Source organism: Dreissena polymorpha, chromosome 5 (genome assembly GCF_020536995.1).
Source record: "Dreissena polymorpha isolate Duluth1 chromosome 5, UMN_Dpol_1.0, whole genome shotgun sequence".
Classification (NCBI taxonomy): domain Eukaryota; kingdom Metazoa; phylum Mollusca; class Bivalvia; order Myida; family Dreissenidae; genus Dreissena; species Dreissena polymorpha.
Genome location: NC_068359.1, coordinates 31,419,348 through 31,438,701, shown reverse-complemented (window position 1 = coordinate 31,438,701; position 19,354 = coordinate 31,419,348). Strand labels below are relative to the sequence as shown.

The window sequence follows — 19,354 nt, the reverse complement described above, 5'->3', positions numbered from 1 at the left end:
CCATATTTGTGTGACGTCAACATCAGCCCTGGAACTTGTTTGTGGGTTAAATATAATGTGCATTATTGACATATTAAGACATGTAAATGTATTAACATAATCAGTGAACAATAATATAAACCTGTGATGCGGTCGTTAATTTTGTATATCGTGTCTTGACGTTTAAAAGCATATTATTTTCACAATAACTGCAGTTTATATAGTCTTTATAAATTATTACACGATACATTCTTAATAACTTCTCCTAATTATTTCATGAACAATCAGCAGGAATATATTATGCAAATTCAAATCGTCTGAATGCTTATACAAAAACGCTCCAATCAAAAATACTTCAAAAACAAACAAAATCAGTTAGAATATAAATTTGTCAACATTAGACATATTTGGTTTTACTTCAGAAAATTATCAATTGCTTATGCAATTAAAATTACACGAAGAATTAGAATTTTCAAGTGATTAGAGCACAACAATTGTGTCATGCAACGAATTTGATGTATACCAACTTTCGAATTGCCTGATGCTTGCTTCACCCTACAAGACGTAGCTCAAGTAAAGTACAGAACCAAATCTTGTTAGTATCTTAAGGATGTGTTACAACTAGCGAATAAAATGGACATTTGAGTCCATATGGATTTTAAGATTTCCAGCAATTTAAATGTATCGACAGTTTATTGATATAACGGTCTACATTAATTGCATGTAGGCACAATTAAACGCAGAGCGAATGTAAATTTTTCTTAGTATATTAAATGTTAAGTGAATATACAACGCATTTATATGAAGTAACGACCTCTGTGCTGTTTGTAATTACTTACAATTTTAACATAAATATTAAATGAAATCTCTGTAGTGAACTAACAGAAAAAACATATGCTCAATGATATTGCATTAACACTAGTTACTGTTCTATTCTAGTCTCTAATTCTCCTAGTTGCATTCTTTTTAAGATAAAAATGTCTATTGATCTCCTGTTTGACTTTCTATTTAAAAAGCTAGGTCATAAAGACGTATTTTCTGAATGAATTCTACAAATAAATAAGAATTATAAAAACAAAAACATTGTCTTAAGGTTATATACTAAAAGGAGGATTAACTGCTCTGAGACGTTTGAGAAAACATGTTAACGATTGTTAAATACAAATTATACAATGTTACATAGGCTTATTTACATTTTTCTTCTCAAAATATAAACGATAATTGGACAACATACATTAAGTATTCCGTTTTCCATGCGTGCATGTATCAAGTACTTATTATAAATTGAATACATTGTTTAAATGTATCAATTAAACATTTAAAAACATAAACACAGGTATTAGATAAGCAATATACAGTCAAAACATAGTTTTTGTTGGGAGGGTAGAAATAACACGTTTAGAAACTATGTCTGCATCCGTCATTTAGTTTTCAATAATTCGCTACTATTCGACAAAAGATACCCTATGCTTAAACAATGTTCGAGCATATTAAATCGTTGAATGAAAAAGACGACTTACTTTTCTTGAAAGAAACCTTGTTTGTTAATTAGATCTCGAAGCAATCAGACAATAGGAAAATTGATTAACAACTTTACTGGACATTCACAAAGTTATTATTTGTCTGCTCTTTAAACAAGTATTTTCTCCGATACATGTTTTTGATTTTACACTTTCAAAAGGCAAACGACCTACAAATGCACCCGAAAATTACAGTCGTGTTAACGACATGTTTAAGCGATAGCTTTTAGACAAAACTAACCCAGTTCGAATTGCGTGTTATCATGTGTCAAGTTGATGTGCGTGTGCAGTTTTGTTAATTATGTTATGGTTATAATATATTTTGCTTGTATGTCCCGTTCGTTATATCTATAAGTTGATGCAATTGAAAGACACATGTATATATATATATATATATATATATATATATATATATATATATATATATATATATATATATATATATATATATATATATATATATATATATGTATATATATATACCAAATGTCGGACGCGTATTTAAATATGCTATCAAAATTCTAATATAACTTATGTTCGCATTGTATATGCCAGTCGGCGTGGTCTATACACTGTATTTTCCCAAGGAATATTTTCGAATTAAATAAGCATGCAATTTAAAACTCAAGCTCTTTAAGCGGATACTTTTAACTGAAGAAAAACACCGTAGGAATTTACAAATGGTTAGCATGGAAATAATTAAGTATTTTACCTATCTTTGACAGAACAGTTCAATAATGTACACGACGATATTGTTTTGAACGAATGTGTTACCAAAACATTTTTGTGTACAATCATGTAAAATTTCACTGACTTCAAATTGTAATTTCCATCATTAAAATAGTCAAATGCTTGTTTAAACACTGTATAATAAGATAATACCTACATCCAAGGTTACTTGCCTGTATGCATTCTATAAACTTAAGTGTATGATTTCAAATAACAATAACAGAGGTTCTCTCTTTTGCGTTCATAGATTTAGCACCGAGGTATCACTTTATCAGCGAAACCAATGGATTGTTATTAAATAGTCAGTTATAAACAATACAAGCTCAAACAGAGTCGATTGGTACCTGGTCTAGCACAAGTGCCGGATCAATACCGGTGCAGTTCGCACTAGGAGCATGCTACCATCGTTGACACCAAACATGAATATACTTTCAATTTACTGATCTAATAGCAGGCACACCTTGATATTTGTTGTGATAAGGAAATACATGGGGACTTACTACACTTTCAAAACATGAATGGTATTGTTCACTTACAAAGATTGGGGCTTTAGAGACTTAGTTAAAATGTGGAATATACACACACGTGCTAAGAAAGTGTGTATTGTATTGCACTGTATTTTTCCGCAATTGGTTGAATGCATCTAAATAATGAAGAGGTACGCTTTTAAGGACGGCTTTCCTTCTGATAGCAGTAGAATTTACATTTACACAATATTTAATTCAAGCTCCTATAACTTTGATTTTCTTCGTTGAATGATGTATACTAACGCCCCAAAACTTTGAAGATGTTTTATATTTGGCCGTTGTATTGCTTCTGTTGTTAACACAGTAATTTGATCAAGCACCACAACGGAAATATACACTTAATTATCTTCCTGTTTTTGCGGAACTTTAACACGAAGTTACTGCGTATAAATACCGATTTGTTTATGGTAAAATACTATAAAAAAAATCTTGTTACGACCAGATACTTTGAGTTATGCTCCCGTTGATAACATTTTGAAATATTTAACTAAAACAACCTAACAATATTGTAAAGTCGGGAATGAATAGTACCGTATTTCATATTTTTAATGGAGGGAATTATGCTTTGTCACAATGCCGGCAGTTATTTCAATAACTGGACATACATATTCATCAAGCAGCCATTATTTGAATTTAAGACAGGTGAATACTTAATAATGTAAAAGTTATTTCATTTTTAGCAAGTTTGTGTATATGAAGAGATGCAAGAATACATGTTATATACACAGTAAATTGCTGTTAAAATCAGCATTCAATAAAACTGCGGTATGATTTATGTAAGTGTAAATATTAGTTTTCGCTAACTTAACATATTTGGAGTAGTGCATTTCGAATACATGGTAGAACACATCTGATCTTGTTTACCACGTTATAATAGAACAATTGTTGTAGCGCCTTTACAGAGTAGCTGGTGTATACGACTTGTAGCTGAATAATTGCACTAGTGCAAGTGTAATGGTCAACAACCAAAACCTAAGCTGCATAAAACAATAGCTCCATTATTTCAATAACACAATAATTATAATTAATTGTTGTGCGTGCGTTTCCATAAATTTTGAACGCAATTAGTAAACCTTGTGTCAGTAAATTAAAGAGTGATGTGCTTTACCATATCGTTGAATGATATTTACTAATCGTATCAAATGACAATACGTACGGCAAGCCATGTTAAAGTGCAATAACATGCATTAACAATGCACTAGGATTTTAAATTAATATCTCTGCCAATACAACGTGTTTTTTTATATAGATTTTAGTTCTCGATCGTTATGACCATTTGATTAGACCGTACCTATAATCTTTGTATGGCTTGGTGTTTGAAACATATTCTATTCACAATTGTTGTTCTCTGGGGTATTTTAAATACGCTATACACGTTTATAGACGTATGATCCAGTTAAGAGAGTAGACATTAAATTGAATATAAATAAAAATGAATTTTATGTCGAATATTTAACAATTTATTAACGCAACTGTATAAAAAAACAATTACAGACGAGTACAATCATTTTGATAATTATTATCCATGTATTTCCCATATTAAAATACTAAAGCATTTCCATATAATCTTCGGTTACATTAACTTCGATGCAAGTTATAAATTGTCATTATTATTAAAATTGAAATAGGTAATTTTTGTTTTTTCAGCATAGTACATTCAATACATAGAATATGAAGAACACATTGTTTATGTACGTTTGGATAACAATCTTCATACAAGGTAATGCTTTATGTTAGTTGATATACGATATGCATATAGACTGGTTTTTGCGTGCATTTAAAAAAACATGCATTAGTATATAATAGTTACAAACAATACAATTTAAGGTTAACTGACTATCTTGCGTTCCTTCTTTATTTGAATATTTTCAGATTCATATCAAACGACGTGTAGCATAGGATGTGCACAAGCATGTTCTACAAACGGTGACGTGCTCCCCGTGCATAGACGGTTACCGCTAGAAGTTCTGCAACGACACCTGTTCAGAAGGATGTTACAACAGACAATGCGACCGAGATAATGCCAAATGTACATTTGGATGTAAATTCGGGTATTATGGTGACAACTGCTGTCTACCGGACCGATATGGATGGTCGTGCGAGGATACAATGTCCTAATAACTGCCTAGAATGCACTTTTGATTTCAAATGGTGTCATCACATGTCAAAGATGCAAAGACGAATTTTACGGGCGAAAATGTGAGAATGCATGCTCACCGAATTGCAAAAAATGCACATGGTTTGATGATTGTCAAATTTGCAAAGAACGTTTTTATGGAACAAAATGTGAATACCAATGCCCAGAACATTGTACAACATGCGATTCGTCTCATTCGTGTGGATCTTGTGAAACCGGTTTTAGTGGACAAACATGTCAAATCCGTTGTCCAGACAACTGTAAAACTTGTGAAAACACAGAGACTTGCTCAACATGTAGTGAGGGGTTTTCGAGACCAAATATGGCATGCACGTGTGTAAATAGCATATGCCAATCTTCTGTATGTAACACTTGCAAAAATGCGTCTTACTATCTAGAGGACAAATCGTGTTGCCCCTGTAGCAACACCTGTAAATATTCATCATGCTCATCGCCTGCACATTGTACACACGGCTGCAAATTAGGGTACTATGGTACGGGTTGCCAGTTTAGATGTACCGACAACGATCCGCAGTGTGGAGAATGCAATGGATTAAATAGCACTGACTTAAAATGCGTGCATTGCATCGATGGATATTATCCTAATTTAGGCGGGCTTTGTAAGACATGTTCTAACAATTGTATAAACACTAAATGTATTAATTCCACTGGGGAATGCGAATATGGGTGTCTTGACGGATTTTGGAATAATCCACAATTAGATGGACCTTGTAGTCCGTGTTCCAAATCGTGCATTTTGGGTAAATGTAATACTTCTACTGGGCATTGCACACAGGGATGTCAAAACGGGTTTTGGAATTTAACATGCGAGTCGAAGTGCACACACAATTGCTCAATTTGTGAGCGGATAAGCGGAAAGTGCTTGGTTTGCTCTTCTACAGGCCTCTTCGGAAACGAATGCTCCATGACGTGTAGTGATAAGTGCGTTAATGCATCATGCCATATGAATGGAACATGTACACATGGATGCATCTCTGACTTTTTTGGACCGTTTTGTGAAAAGGCATGTCCTACAAATTGTGCTCGAAAAGATTTTGACACCCGATGCTCCAACGAAACAGGAAACTGTCTGTATGGCTGCAGTGGTGAATTTACAGGAGTCGATTGCATGGAAGGTAAAGAATGCAACATTGTTTCTTTGTTTAGCGTAATTGTATTTATTGCTTAATTAAGCGCTTATGTATTTATGTCGTCTCATGAGTTTAAGTACAACATACTTGTTATTTCGAACCCAACATCATGTACCGCAAGACTTAAATATGCGTCGTGATTTGATGCGTATGTGGCCCAAACTGTATTATTTTAATAGAACCTTAACTTAAACACCTTAGCAAATTTATTATTGTTTTTTTTTTGTTAAAACGTCATTAAAATATTTTTTATTATAGCTCTGAAGCAAGAAAGTAGTGAAGGTACCGTTCCAACAGTTGCAATTGGAGGAGGCGTGGCTGCTGCTGTAATAGTCGTTGTTGTGACAGCCATAGCTGTATTTATTTATCTTCGAAGAAGGTTTGTATGCTTAAAGTCGAGATATTATGAATACTTTCTCTCTAAATAGAATGTTTGTTTTAATTTCATGTTCTCTATACGCAATGTTACCATGCAACGTCCCAACATGTGACAAAAAACTGGTTATTTTGTTAATAGGCGTCGACAACAAAAACATGACGGCGTTCAAGAAACACAAACCTATGTAGAAAGTCCATCTGCACCGGTATATGCCTCTGTTGTTCGAAGTGGTAAGCAGTATTTAGGAATGTGACAGATCATTTTAAATGTCAGAACGTGAAAACGGTTTTCATCGCGAATTAAGAACAGTCCACTGTGTAAGAAATGAAGTGTATTTCAGTAGATTTAGCCATTGTGGTTTTTCAATTTAATATTGAAATTGTGTTTTTACAATTAACTATTGAGCATATTGCTTAATAACACACGCATTAATTCACTATATTTTAATTATATAGTTATGCTTATTCTTGTCTGAAAGGACGTACAGGTTCGGTTTATGAAAACACATCATCCATAAAAATTCATACCGCACCCATTATGGTGCGCAATCCTGCCAATTGTAACAGCAATATGCAACCACGTATGCCAATAGATTGGAGTTCCAAAGCCGATGAAGAAACTTTGGAGATTGGTATGTGCAATATGCGAACTTGTTTTGTTTGTGTAAACGTTATGACATTGTTCGTGTTTTTTAATAAAACAGTTCATACATACAATCAACTCACATGCGTTGTAATATTTGTGCTGGCTCATACATTCCTTAGTGAAGTGTTCTTTTAGTTTTTGGTTTCCGTGAATCATCATGAGCTCAACTCCATAAATTATAAATAATTGTTTTTAGTGTTTAACTATTTAACAACATTTAATTAACTGACCTAAAATAAAAAGTGCAACACACAACAAATGTTAAACACTTGTAATTATATTGTATTCCTAGATGAATGGGACAATATTGCCCGCCAAAATGCGATCAGATTTGAAGAGAACGGAGGGGTGTACTACAACAATGACGATAAAATGAAAAATCTGAAAATGCCAATTACAGAGTTGATCAAATTGGTGTCGTCCAAGACTATGGACTATTACGAAGCCGAGTTCAAGGTACTGAGAAAATGCGCGTGAATATGCTAGCAGTATTGGTATTCAGTCCCGTGTTAAAAATGTTTTATTCTTAGATTTAAACAATCCGTGAAGTGAAGGCATTTTTAATTGACGTCAGCGTGTGTTTGCTTTTTTACATGTTGTTTTTACTATGAGTGTGCAATATGTAACTTGTCAAACTGAAAGGCATAAAAGCGTATATGAAATAACCCTTGACAATAGAAGTCAGTTTTGATTATGCTTCGTCTGTTATAAATATATCCACCGTACACCATTGTTAAAGCATTGTTTCTAATTCTATGCGGTGTCTTGTTGTTTCTTGGTATTTATATAATGTTGCGTTTTTGGAAAGTGCCCGCTTAAAAACTAAGCAGACTTTTAGTATGGCATCAAGATATTTTTGCCACACTTACTGTTCAGTGTAAGGGCGGGCGTCCTTGAATCCTCCCGACCGTGCGTGATTGTTTGAACCGTAAGTTCATCATTGTGCATTAACCACGTAGTGACGATAATTACATGTGTAAAACCTATGTTCGTTGATGAAAGAACAAGATCTAACCCAGGGGTCAAGGGAAAAATAAAGTACAATAAAGCATGCCCAAACTCCAGACTGCAACTATATCATTTATAAAGTATTTCCAAAATAAAATTCTACACATATTTGTCATGTGAAAGCTATAGATTGCCTGTTTAACTGGTTTTCGTGCAAGCGCCTATCCATGAATGATCTTTGTAATTTATAAAGGTTTTTGGCAGTCGTCACACACTAGTCCTGAGTGTGTCAAGGTATTCGATCTGTATCTCTAACTTATATTTGAAAGTCGTTATTTAAAGTCAATGTAAAAGTATTAGAATCGTAAAGTTTATTGAGACTTAATTATTCATGGGATGTATTGGCAATATTAATTACGTAAACACAGTTGTTTTCGGAAGATGACGGTAGAGTTGTCACTGTATGAAGTTTTTTGGAGTACATGTTTGAGTTCTTTGTTATAATTGCCATATTTCGTGAAACGTTCCAGAAACTTCCATACGGTCTTCTGAAAGACTACAAGGTGTCGCAGATGACGGTGAACATCACCAAAAATAGATATAAAGGAATATATCCATGTACGTAGAACAATATATGATATATTTAAAAGTCGTAAGGGCTCGCCTCAATGCTTTACATTAACCATTGAATGCATGCGTCTGTCGGTCTTGCATGTGTATGGCCATGTACAAATGTACTTCGTGACCGCATGATTTCAATTATACTTGCCACTAATAAGACTTTACACATGCTGATGCAGTCGAATTAATGTCAATCATTCTTTTTGCATTTCTGCTAAGAGGCATGATCATGAAACAGGCAATTGTGTATGTGTGATGAAATTGTGTTAAGGTATTCACTTTTGAACGCATACACATGTACATTCAAGATCGTCAATAAAACTCTACATTTACATTTGAATTTTGAATCATATTTTTGAAATGAGATTTTTTTATAAATAAAGATGACGACCACAGGGTGAAGGTTCTTGGTGATCATACGGACTACATAAACGCAAGTTTCATTGACGTAAGTTTTTTTTTAATCTTTCAAGATGAAAGTTTTATTTCGTTAAAATTGTGTTTTTAAATATCTTGACTTCATTTTTTATTATTACAAAATGCTATCAGCTTGCAAATTAGCAGCTTGTATTCATAAATCACTTATGCATAACAAGAGTTACTTCAATGAAATGGTCATTGTTCATAATGCTTTTTTCATTTATGGTTCAGGGTTACAAAAGGCGAAACGAATACATCGCAACATTGGGTAAAGTATTTGTCGTTGATTCCGAAATTAAGATTTAAGAGAATACATAACAATAAATCGGTATTAAGCACGATGGCGTGTATCGAATTAAAGCATTCCTGTACACGACTTCATACGTTGACGATACTGTTTAAGGGCCAATGTCTAAACAACTTGGCGATTTTGGAGCATTCTGGAAAATGGTATGGCAGCAGGACGTGGAGAAAATTGTCATGCTTACAAATCTGGTAGAGGAAGGGGTGAGTAAAGTTGTAGTATATCATGCATAATAAGAACATTTAAAAATGCAGTTTCTTTGATGTGTGTTCTGATAAAATATAACACCAGCATTTATTGCGATTAATATCCACGTTTTAAGGTTCTTTTTGCAAGTTTATTCCTTAGAGTGTTAATTTGTATTTATATGTATAATAACACATACAAGTATATATATATTTTATTTGTTTGTGAAAATTAAAAACGTTAGAAAGACAAATGTGAGCAGTACTGGCCCGATTTTGGTAACAGTCAAATGTACGGTGGTATCCGGGTCGCATGTCAAAGTGAAGACGAGTATGCCGAATTCACACGACGGTCGTTCACTCTTGTAAAGGTACAAGTTTGTTTTAATAACAATGTAAACAAACAGCATAACGGAGAACGAAAACATTTCATCTACAGTTTTCATTTAAGCTGTGTATATAACTTAAATTTAATGAAAAATAATGCATTTTCGGCATTGAAACAGTCAATTAATTTGAGATTTGCAATCAATATATTTGTTTATCAATAATAATTACGTGTTTGTTTACATGACCATGATATTCAGGACCGACGAACGCGGACTTTGACGCAGTTGCATTTCACAGCGTGGCCAGACAAGGATGTTCCGGAAGACGTTACGTCGATCATTGAGTTCAGGCAATACGTCATGCGTGCCCAAGCAACACTTGGGGGTCCAATCATCATGCACTGCAGGTATTTAAGCAGATGAAAATGAGTGTAATGGATGTAAGCGAGACGGGAAAGCGGGTGTACGAAGGAGTGTTGCTGATTGTGGCATTCTGTTAACTTAAGTGTAAGTAGACCAGTAAGTATCACGCTGAAAAACGACGAAGTAAAACAAATAATCAATAAATCACAAAAGCACTCTGTCAGTCATAGAAACTTATATGTGTGCGTGTGTGTGTGTGTGTTTGTGTGTTAAATTGATCATTTAATACCGATAAGTATAACATTGTTATATTACATTATCATTGTTTCATATTTTTTTCAGTTGCACATGTTTCATGTTCGAGACACATATAAACCAATGACGTTGTTCATATTGATAACTATGTTTTCTTCTATGACGAGAACAGTGCAGGCGTGGGAAGAACAGGAACCTACATTGCTATAGACATTCTCACGAAGGAAGGCGAAGCAGAAGGGGCAATAGATATACCCGGCTGTGTACAAAACATGCGACAAAACAGGCCGAATATGGTTCAGACTGCTGTAAGTATATTGTGCATGACGTAAGGTGACAACGCTATTTACGCAGCATGCATTTATTCATTTAACACTTCCAAATGCATATATGTGTAAGACTGGACTGTGAAAGTGGTTTTCTTTGGACGAACATGGTTGCTTGTAAGTCGGCATACCAAAGATTGATTAGTTTTACCTATTATTATTTGACGCATAAAACTAATTGTATAACATAACTAAAATACATATGTATGTTAATACTTTTAATTCATATTTCTATAGCAGTGCATGCACACATTTACATATAAACGTCAACATCTGCTATTACAGGGCCAGTATAAGTATCTTCACCACGCAGTTTATGCTCTGACAAATGACGTCCATCCCGTGGCCGGTACGAAATTCCAAGCGCATATGGATACAACGTCAAAGGATAAAATTTTCAACATGTTTCAAGTAATATATTATTTAAATATTTGATTTGACTACCCGTAAACTATTATGATAATCGTTTACTTCATTTATCAATAAAAATTTAAAAGGCACAAATATTGTTTTTAGCATGTGCAAGATATAAAAACATACGGATCATTGGATGAATCTGAAGCCGTGGAAAAGAACACCAAATGCGCTGACAAAAACGGAGATGGGGCTGATATTCCAGGTAATTCCCTTTAAAATGTACACGTTTATAGGTGAAATGCGATAGGACTTTTTGTTACTATACGAAAATTACATTTTACTCTTAACTCGCGTAGTATATAAGATTAAATCGGCAACATGCAATATTTGGTAACCAATTAAGGTCTTTGAATTCTACGTGCCTTGCTTTGCTAATGTGTACATCTTTTGACATTTTCGAAACGGTTAGTTTAATTATACCTTGGTCTTAACTATGTACTTTTGTAAACTTGATGATTGGTGTCATGTAAAAAAGTTCATCGCACTTCTAATCGTAGCCAGTTCCTTTACTATTTGTAAATATAGTTACATTCGCATTGGCTTTATGCAAAAGAGCACCGTGAAATTATTTCAATTTTAAAAACAATAGCATTCAAGTTATATCCTATAATATTTGTTAATTGCGTTGGTTTTATTCTTACGTTTTTTTGTTTTTTTTTTCTTTTTTTACGCTTTGAACCCAGTTGTATGTTCAATTTGTTTTGAATACGATATACCTTTATGTATAGGAATTGAGTCACCAGCCTTAAATAAAAGATAGGCGGATGTTATAAAGAATGTTTAACCCTATCATGTTTCTTGAATTTTATGTTTTGTCAGATAATAATATCTGATTACCGTATACATTTACTTCCTTATCGGATTTTATTGTATAGTTTGATGATTCCAAGTATTTAGAATATATACAGGAGATGAATATCGCCTCCGGCTTCACCTTAACCGCAGACCAGGGTCCTCAGACTATATTAATGCAGTTTTCGTGAGTGTAAGTGAACGATGCATTCATACATCTACATTTTAATTTAAAAACTACAACAATCGATTTTGCTTTAGAAAAAATAAAAAAAATTGAATTCCTGTCACGATAAAATATACAGGGTGTTATAAAATCAAAGTAAACTATTATGTTCGAGAAATATGACAAATGGAAAAATACTAATTAGTTCAACGATGAACACATAAATTTAGCGAATTTAAATAAGTGGATTTTAAATAATATCAAAAACCGATATCATTGTTTTCATGCATCAAAAGTCAGAAATCTAGTGACATTGTGACATTTAGTTATATACTTATTCACCAAATGTTATTGTGACACACATTAGGCCATGTGAGTACCAGTTGTTTAAGCAACTGTTCTTTGATCAAAGTACATCATATTTACTCATGAGGACGCAGAGTGAGCTTTGTAATATATAGATATATAGACTGTTAATGTTTACTTATCCGTATGTTATTATTTGCATGTTTTGTTGGAACGCATTATATTTTATTTTATTATAATTTCTTCAGCTGTACTGTTTATTGAAATGTTTCAACCTTTTAAGTACATTGAAACGGATATTACAATAATCTTATTTGCATGTTGAAACTCGAGCCGATGCTAGTAAATATTTAATGTTTTATAAGCTATTATCCGAAACGCTGTCGAATCGTGTTTTTTTTGCTATCTGTTTAGAGTTTTAAAACGAAGAATAAGTACGTCATTGCACAAACCCCTCTCCCGAATACGGTCATTGATTTCATCACGATGCTTGTCCAGACGGAGTGTTCGTGCATTGTCGATTTTGAACCATCAACGATGCGTAATGGGGTTAGTTTTGCTTCTGTTACCAGAGCTATATTACATCATATTGTGAAATGTGTTAATATATATATATATTGGTTTTGTGTTATCACATTCGAACTTTTTATTATGTTAGCTTCACAATTACATTATTCGTGTAATATTAAATGATGCAAATCACGCTACAAAGAGACACATTTATTGCTTAAAATAAACATGTTTTTATTTAAAAATTAAGCACGTATTTATTATATAATTGTGGGTTCGTACTTTGTACGCACCTTATACATGCCACTTTTAGAACATCGGCGAGTATTTACCCGCGGACAATCAGGTTTTAAAGATAGGTGTCTTCAACGTCCGTTGTTCGAGGCCCGAAGCAAATGCTTACCGCATTAAACGGACAATGACTATTGAACATCGAGCGAATCAGGTTGTAAATTTGATCTTTTTATTTTATTTTATGTATTCATTTATGTCGCTTTAATGCCGAAACAAGTTTATATACCTTTGTTAAATGATGTTATATTATTATAATATTATATTTTTTAGCCGATTAGTTTTTCTTTCATTACCATTATCTCAACCCAACATGCCATATATAAAAAATCGGTTGTGCTTTTATATGTATGTTTTGCTCACATACTCCGGCCATGTTCTACGTTTAACACCTGACCAATAAAGACGTTATTTGTTCGTCATACAGACAAACGCGGAACTGTCTTTAACGCATCTGGGGTTTACAAACTGGGACATGGAAGAACCTGTACCAAAATCTCCGTTTGACTATAGGCGATTTATTGCCGAAGTTGACGCAGTAACAGCCAGCACGAACTCAGATAAACCAGTCGTTTTACATTGTTGGTAATTATATAATTTTGTTGTGGACACTTTTAAAGATACCGCTTGGTACCATTGCGGTTTATATTCCCTGTACAGCGCTTATGTTGAAACATAAATTAAACCAATAGTGGCATCAACAGCAGAACATTTGATAAATAACTCAAGGTTGTATATTTAAAAATATTTGCTAAGTGCAAGACAAAAATACAGTACAAAACAAATAAACTTGAACAGGGGAAAACATTCCTTAAGTCTGTTTATGATCGTTATTTAGGTGTTTCTATTTGACACTGGCTTATCCTACATGTAGTTACAACGTTTTTAAATTAATTTTATACAAAATAAACGAATGTTACAGGGATGGTGCAAGTAAATGCGGCCTATTTTGTGTTGTTGCAAATCTCCTTCAGAAGATGGCGTTAGAGCATGAGGTCAGCGTAGTTAACGCTGTTAGGACGGTGAAGACCAGAAGAAAGGGCGCGATTCCAAACCTTGTCAGTTTGGGCGACTTTTGTTGTTTTTAAGTTATCTTTAATAAAAAGAAAGTAAAAAAAAAGGTAAAATATAAATGCTTGCTACAGCAGTTATAAATATCGTATCATGTATGTATCAACTTTAATATATGTATTGATTAAACCAAGTTTGCTTTAGAAGTATGTATCAAAAAATGGTTCGTTTCAAGTTTCAAAATAAAAAGTTATTCCTGGCTGTAATACAATATACCTTCCATTACATTTCAAGTTTCAAAATAAAAAGTTGTTCCTGGCTGCAATACAATATACCTTCCATTACACAATTCCTCTTGATGTGCCATATAAATCAAATTTCAATACAATTGAGCTAAGCATGTCTCTAAATAGACTGCGTTCTAATTTTGTTTTGTTTTATGCTAATAAAACATTAACAAAATCTTTTCATTATATGCTTTCCGATAGTTTATAAAGAAATATGAGTGAATTAATACTGATATTTGACGGTTTCAAACAGTGAAAAATAAAAGTGAAAATTATCGAAAATTTTCATCGTTTGGACGGAACTATTTTTGTTAGATATCTTTGGTTTCCACATTATGACCCTCCGATGTTACCAAAGGTGATAACTCTGCATTCAATGTTTATAAAAACATACGAAAAGCTTCCATTTAACATACATGTAATAACATTTCGGGGCGCCCAAAGGGGAATTATATTGTCCAGAATGGCAAAAATACGAAAATAATAATTCATGGCAAAAAACATATTTAAATATTTCGCATATTTATTGAAATGAAACAAAAATTCATTATGTGTATACCATTGTCAACATGCATTGACTAATCTTATCAAATTTTTAGGAGCAGTTTCAGTTCTGCCATGACTGTGTGCTGGACTATGTGCAAAATGTCAACATCTACGCCAATGTTGCTGCTGATCTCTCCGATTGCTGACAACAGAATCGCAGCTACGACCGTATCCCGGACAGCATTCATAGCTTTACAGTGTATACCATCATGACTGTTGATGTCTCTGATTACTGGCTACATACTGTCTGTCAACATTGTCTCCTGGATTATATGAACAACATCGATATCTACTTCGATGTTTCAGCTTATATCTTCGAATGTTGACTATCTAATGTCTAAAATTACTGTTTCTGAATTACATTAACAGATTTTATAACTTCTACAACTTCGGTGCAGATCCATTAGATCGTTGACTACAGAGTCACGGTAATGACATTGTTACCTACAACCAGAGCTTTAACATCTCAAACTTCGCAGCAAACCTCTTAAGATTGCTTACCTGATTTAACAAGTGCAAATCAGTTGTCTTTGCTTATGTCTTAATTTGTTGATACATTTGCACACACACAAAAATGTGATTTCCATATTATCTGAAAGGAAAGTTGGAGCAATCCGTGTGCACATCTATAATGAGATTTGTTTAATGTTAACATTATTTTTTCAATCAAATAGGGCCTCTTTTTCTAGGTAATGATAATATGTATTAATTCATAAAGTCCTTGTTAAAATTTATGCAATGTTTCATTGCTTGTAGTGGTAAAAACGTTTGCGTTTTGGTCTATCATAAATCTACCACCAACAAGCGAAATCTATTGCATGCAATGATGCATACTTATCGCAACACAAACAATGGCGTTACGATACGCGACACAATTCAATGGATACATAACGCATTGAACAGCTTTCTGGTTATTGTGAAGTATATTTGACTTTAACACAAGTGTTTATATCTCGATATTTTTAAGATAGGGTGTATTTAATACTGGCGTACACATGATACATGTTTCCCTTAAAAACCGTCGAAACTGTTGGACTAATTTGGATTGATGACTACTTCCCAAGATCGCTATGTTGTTTCATTGTAAATAATAAATTATTGTGTAGAAATTATACGACTCGCGTCGAAAATATAATTGCAAATACCTTATAAGGAAAAAGTGTACTAACATTATTTACATTTTCGTTTTGTTTTTTATCGTTCTAAAAATAATTGTTAAGTGTATTTGTTATCACCTTGTTTTTGTTTTACCTATAGGACATTAATAATTACGTTTTTGTCTAAATACAAACTATTGCAATGTGTGGTTATCGCTTTTATTATTACGGATGATTGCCTTGCCATTGGAACTGAGTGATGTCTATAGATTTATTAACTGTATCAAATGTTACTGTATATGTACAGTTCTATAGTTTTATATAGTTTTTAAAAAGTGTAATGAGTATGCTGTATGTGGAAATACGTGTGGGAAATGCTTGTTGATTATTAAAATGTCTAAATATTTTGATCAAGTTAGGCATATACATTTTGCAGTCATTTGATAAGGTAAATGTAATGGGATGCAGCGGATTGAGTGTTTTCCGATCAGCATCATTCAGATGAATATGGCTACAGATAATCAAAGTCGTGTATATTTTGTGTTGAGTCGTTGCCATAAATCCTTTATTTAACGAAACATACAACGTTAATTATATCGTAATATTACACCTCAGAGATATTGGTCCTTCTATATCTATATGACCGGTTTCAGTCTGTATAATGCGATAGAGAAACCTAAGAGTATATGGACCGGTCACTATTTTTTGTATATGGACCGTTCGGGGTTACACACCAATAAATTTGTACTGTTTTACTGTAAAATGACGTCATTTTTTAACGAAATGACGTCATTATTTCTTCGAAGTTCTTCAGTTTATCTCTTAAACCTTAAACAATCGTACAACACTGTACAATGGTAAAGGTGAAACTCTTCGGTGTAATATAAGAAATAGTAAACTCTACTTCGGTCCCAATGGCATTATAGTGACCAGCCAGGCAGCCACAAACTGTATATTGACCTCAGCCTACGGCTTCGGTCCATATACGTTTTGTGGCTGCCTGGCTGGTCACTATAATGCCATAGGGACCTCAGTGGGGTTTACCATTTCTTAATTACTCGATGATGAATGTTTCAATTACGATAATGCCGTTTGACGCTGCCTCTAAAATAGTTCTGAATAGAAAAGTAAAAAGAAAGTAGACGAGGGCAGCATACTTAAGACTAAGAGTTATATGACCAATGCTTTCAGTAACAGGTTCTCATCCTGATATTTATTTAATGGAATTTAAGTTCAATGCAATTTACTGCTTTGCTTTGACCGAGACTTCAAATACAAATGTCGGCCTGGAAACACGTCATCTTGCAATTAGAAATACTACTTTTTATTTATCGAGGTCCACCACCAATTAAAATATTTATCATGTTCAAATAAATATTTTTACTTTTCAGTTGAAATGTGGAATACATTTTAACGTTCTGGAAATCTGTTCATGATTTAAGCGTAAATACCAAAGTTATCGTATCCCTTATTATGTTTAAACAATAATAGTTGTTCTTTATAATTGAATAAATTTATTCAATTTTGTGTGATTAAGTCGATTCTTATTTCCTATAGATATGCAATGCTATCGTGCGCATGTGAGCATGAGATTTTGTCTTTTTTATTTACTTTATTATATACACGAATGAATGTGGAAAAACAATAAGTGTATCAATGTAATCATTACTTTTTATCCTTATGTGTCATCTTTACTGAAATAATGTTATTGTTAAATTGTTACCTTTTAAGTATATCTCTGTTAATTTAGATAAAATAGTAGCATGTTACATTACAATTTGAGCATTTGATAGATCTTAAATGGCTTTATATTTGGTTAAAATGTTTTCTTAATGAGTCTCCTTCTTAAAACAAAGATATAACTGTTAATGTGATAATACCAGTTACATTCATTGGTAAATAAAATGTTATTTTCTTTGTCCTGGGTATAAATTTTGAAAACTTAGAATGAGCTTGTGCTTTCCGCCTAAGATCAACCAATATCTACAAGCTACATCATAGTATCGTTTCCTTTCACGAGTACTTGGCGAAACCCATTTGTACTTTTTCTTTTAGCGCGTAATGACCCTTTAGTGATGTCATTCATTAACATGCAATTAAAGAACCTCTTAAAGAATTGCTTACACAATTGATTTCCCCGAAAGAGTTACTTGTATATTCACTCGATATGCAACTGTATTTTTATATTTGATAAAAATGAATACTCCCTTTTGCGCCATGATGTTTTTAACTTCCTTCGGACGAAATCGCCCAGACCGAACTCCACATGGGCTCCTGAAGATAATCATTAAGTGTATGCCCATTGGGTCAGATCCTTCTTCTGTTTATTAGTCAACGTAGTCTGCTTAAATACATGTTGGCCAGCATAATGTTTACATAAAGCGAGGTTCATTATAGTCATGTTGATAAGGTCAAACTAATTTTACAGCAATGATGGGCGCGCATTTTGTCAACTAATACGAAGACCAACACCAATTTACCATGTAATCTTGTAACGAAATGTAGTTGAACAAACTAAAGACATTTGCATCCATGCATGTACTGTAACCAATATGTCGTGGTATTCTCAGAGGCTAGATCCTTGGCGGTAATAACTAAACCGACGCCATTTAGTAAGTTATATTCGACAAACGTCATTTAATACAGTCAGCAGACGTTTATACATGCCCCCGCCCCCCCCCCCCCATCGCCCGAATTTTATTGAGAGTTGATGTTAATCTTTTCCATTAATTTTATTTTAATCCAGTTTTAAACGTAAAGTTCTATATACATCATCCCGTTAAAATATTCTCATCGTGTTTTACAATAATAGTATAAACACAGAACTTTGACCAAAATTGAAAATATAAAATAAATCAAAACAACATGTCACACAAATTCATACCATCGTGCAAACATGATTAAACACAGCCCTAGTAAACTATTTACTATTCAGTTATTTTCAACAAATGATTTATAACTCTAAAAACAAAGTGAATGATTTGTAAATATCTGCCCGATCTCCAAAAAATCATGCTCAAGCGATAAGACCCGAACCGATGATCTCTAACTTAATTAAACGATGATGAAAACACTATTTGCCTGCCAATACTCTTTAAGAACTAAAAATCTGT

The 19,354-nt window shown here is 33.2% G+C and overlaps 1 protein-coding gene across 8 annotated transcripts in view; it reads left to right on the top strand.

The window, feature by feature from the left end:
- The window catches only part of LOC127831901 (receptor-type tyrosine-protein phosphatase alpha-like), a 44,635-nt gene extending 26,176 nt beyond the window's left edge, over positions 1-18,459 (top strand). For 3 of the 8 annotated variants that reach the window (XM_052356979.1, XM_052356978.1, XM_052356980.1), the window contains 21 exons: positions 4,403-4,475; positions 4,628-6,028; positions 6,302-6,422; positions 6,561-6,652; positions 6,901-7,053; positions 7,360-7,523; positions 8,546-8,633; positions 9,020-9,084; positions 9,288-9,324; positions 9,460-9,563; positions 9,791-9,916; positions 10,133-10,281; positions 10,665-10,800; positions 11,104-11,229; positions 11,335-11,437; positions 12,144-12,220; positions 12,914-13,048; positions 13,323-13,454; positions 13,728-13,885; positions 14,223-14,358; positions 15,198-18,459. In XM_052356979.1, the coding sequence (XP_052212939.1) occupies positions 5,215-6,028; positions 6,302-6,422; positions 6,561-6,652; positions 6,901-7,053; positions 7,360-7,523; positions 8,546-8,633; positions 9,020-9,084; positions 9,288-9,324; positions 9,460-9,563; positions 9,791-9,916; positions 10,133-10,281; positions 10,665-10,800; positions 11,104-11,229; positions 11,335-11,437; positions 12,144-12,220; positions 12,914-13,048; positions 13,323-13,454; positions 13,728-13,885; positions 14,223-14,358; positions 15,198-15,290 (3,009 nt within the window). In that variant the 5' untranslated portion in view covers positions 4,403-4,475; positions 4,628-5,214 and the 3' untranslated portion in view covers positions 15,291-18,459. The remainder of the gene's footprint in view (positions 1-4,402; positions 4,476-4,627; positions 6,029-6,301; positions 6,423-6,560; positions 6,653-6,900; positions 7,054-7,359; positions 7,524-8,545; positions 8,634-9,019; positions 9,085-9,287; positions 9,325-9,459; positions 9,564-9,790; positions 9,917-10,132; positions 10,282-10,664; positions 10,801-11,103; positions 11,230-11,334; positions 11,438-12,143; positions 12,221-12,913; positions 13,049-13,322; positions 13,455-13,727; positions 13,886-14,222; positions 14,359-15,197) is intronic. The other 5 variants (XM_052356982.1, XM_052356981.1, XM_052356984.1 and 2 more) reach the window with 3 other exon arrangements.
- The last annotated feature ends 895 nt before the right edge of the window (positions 18,460-19,354 follow it).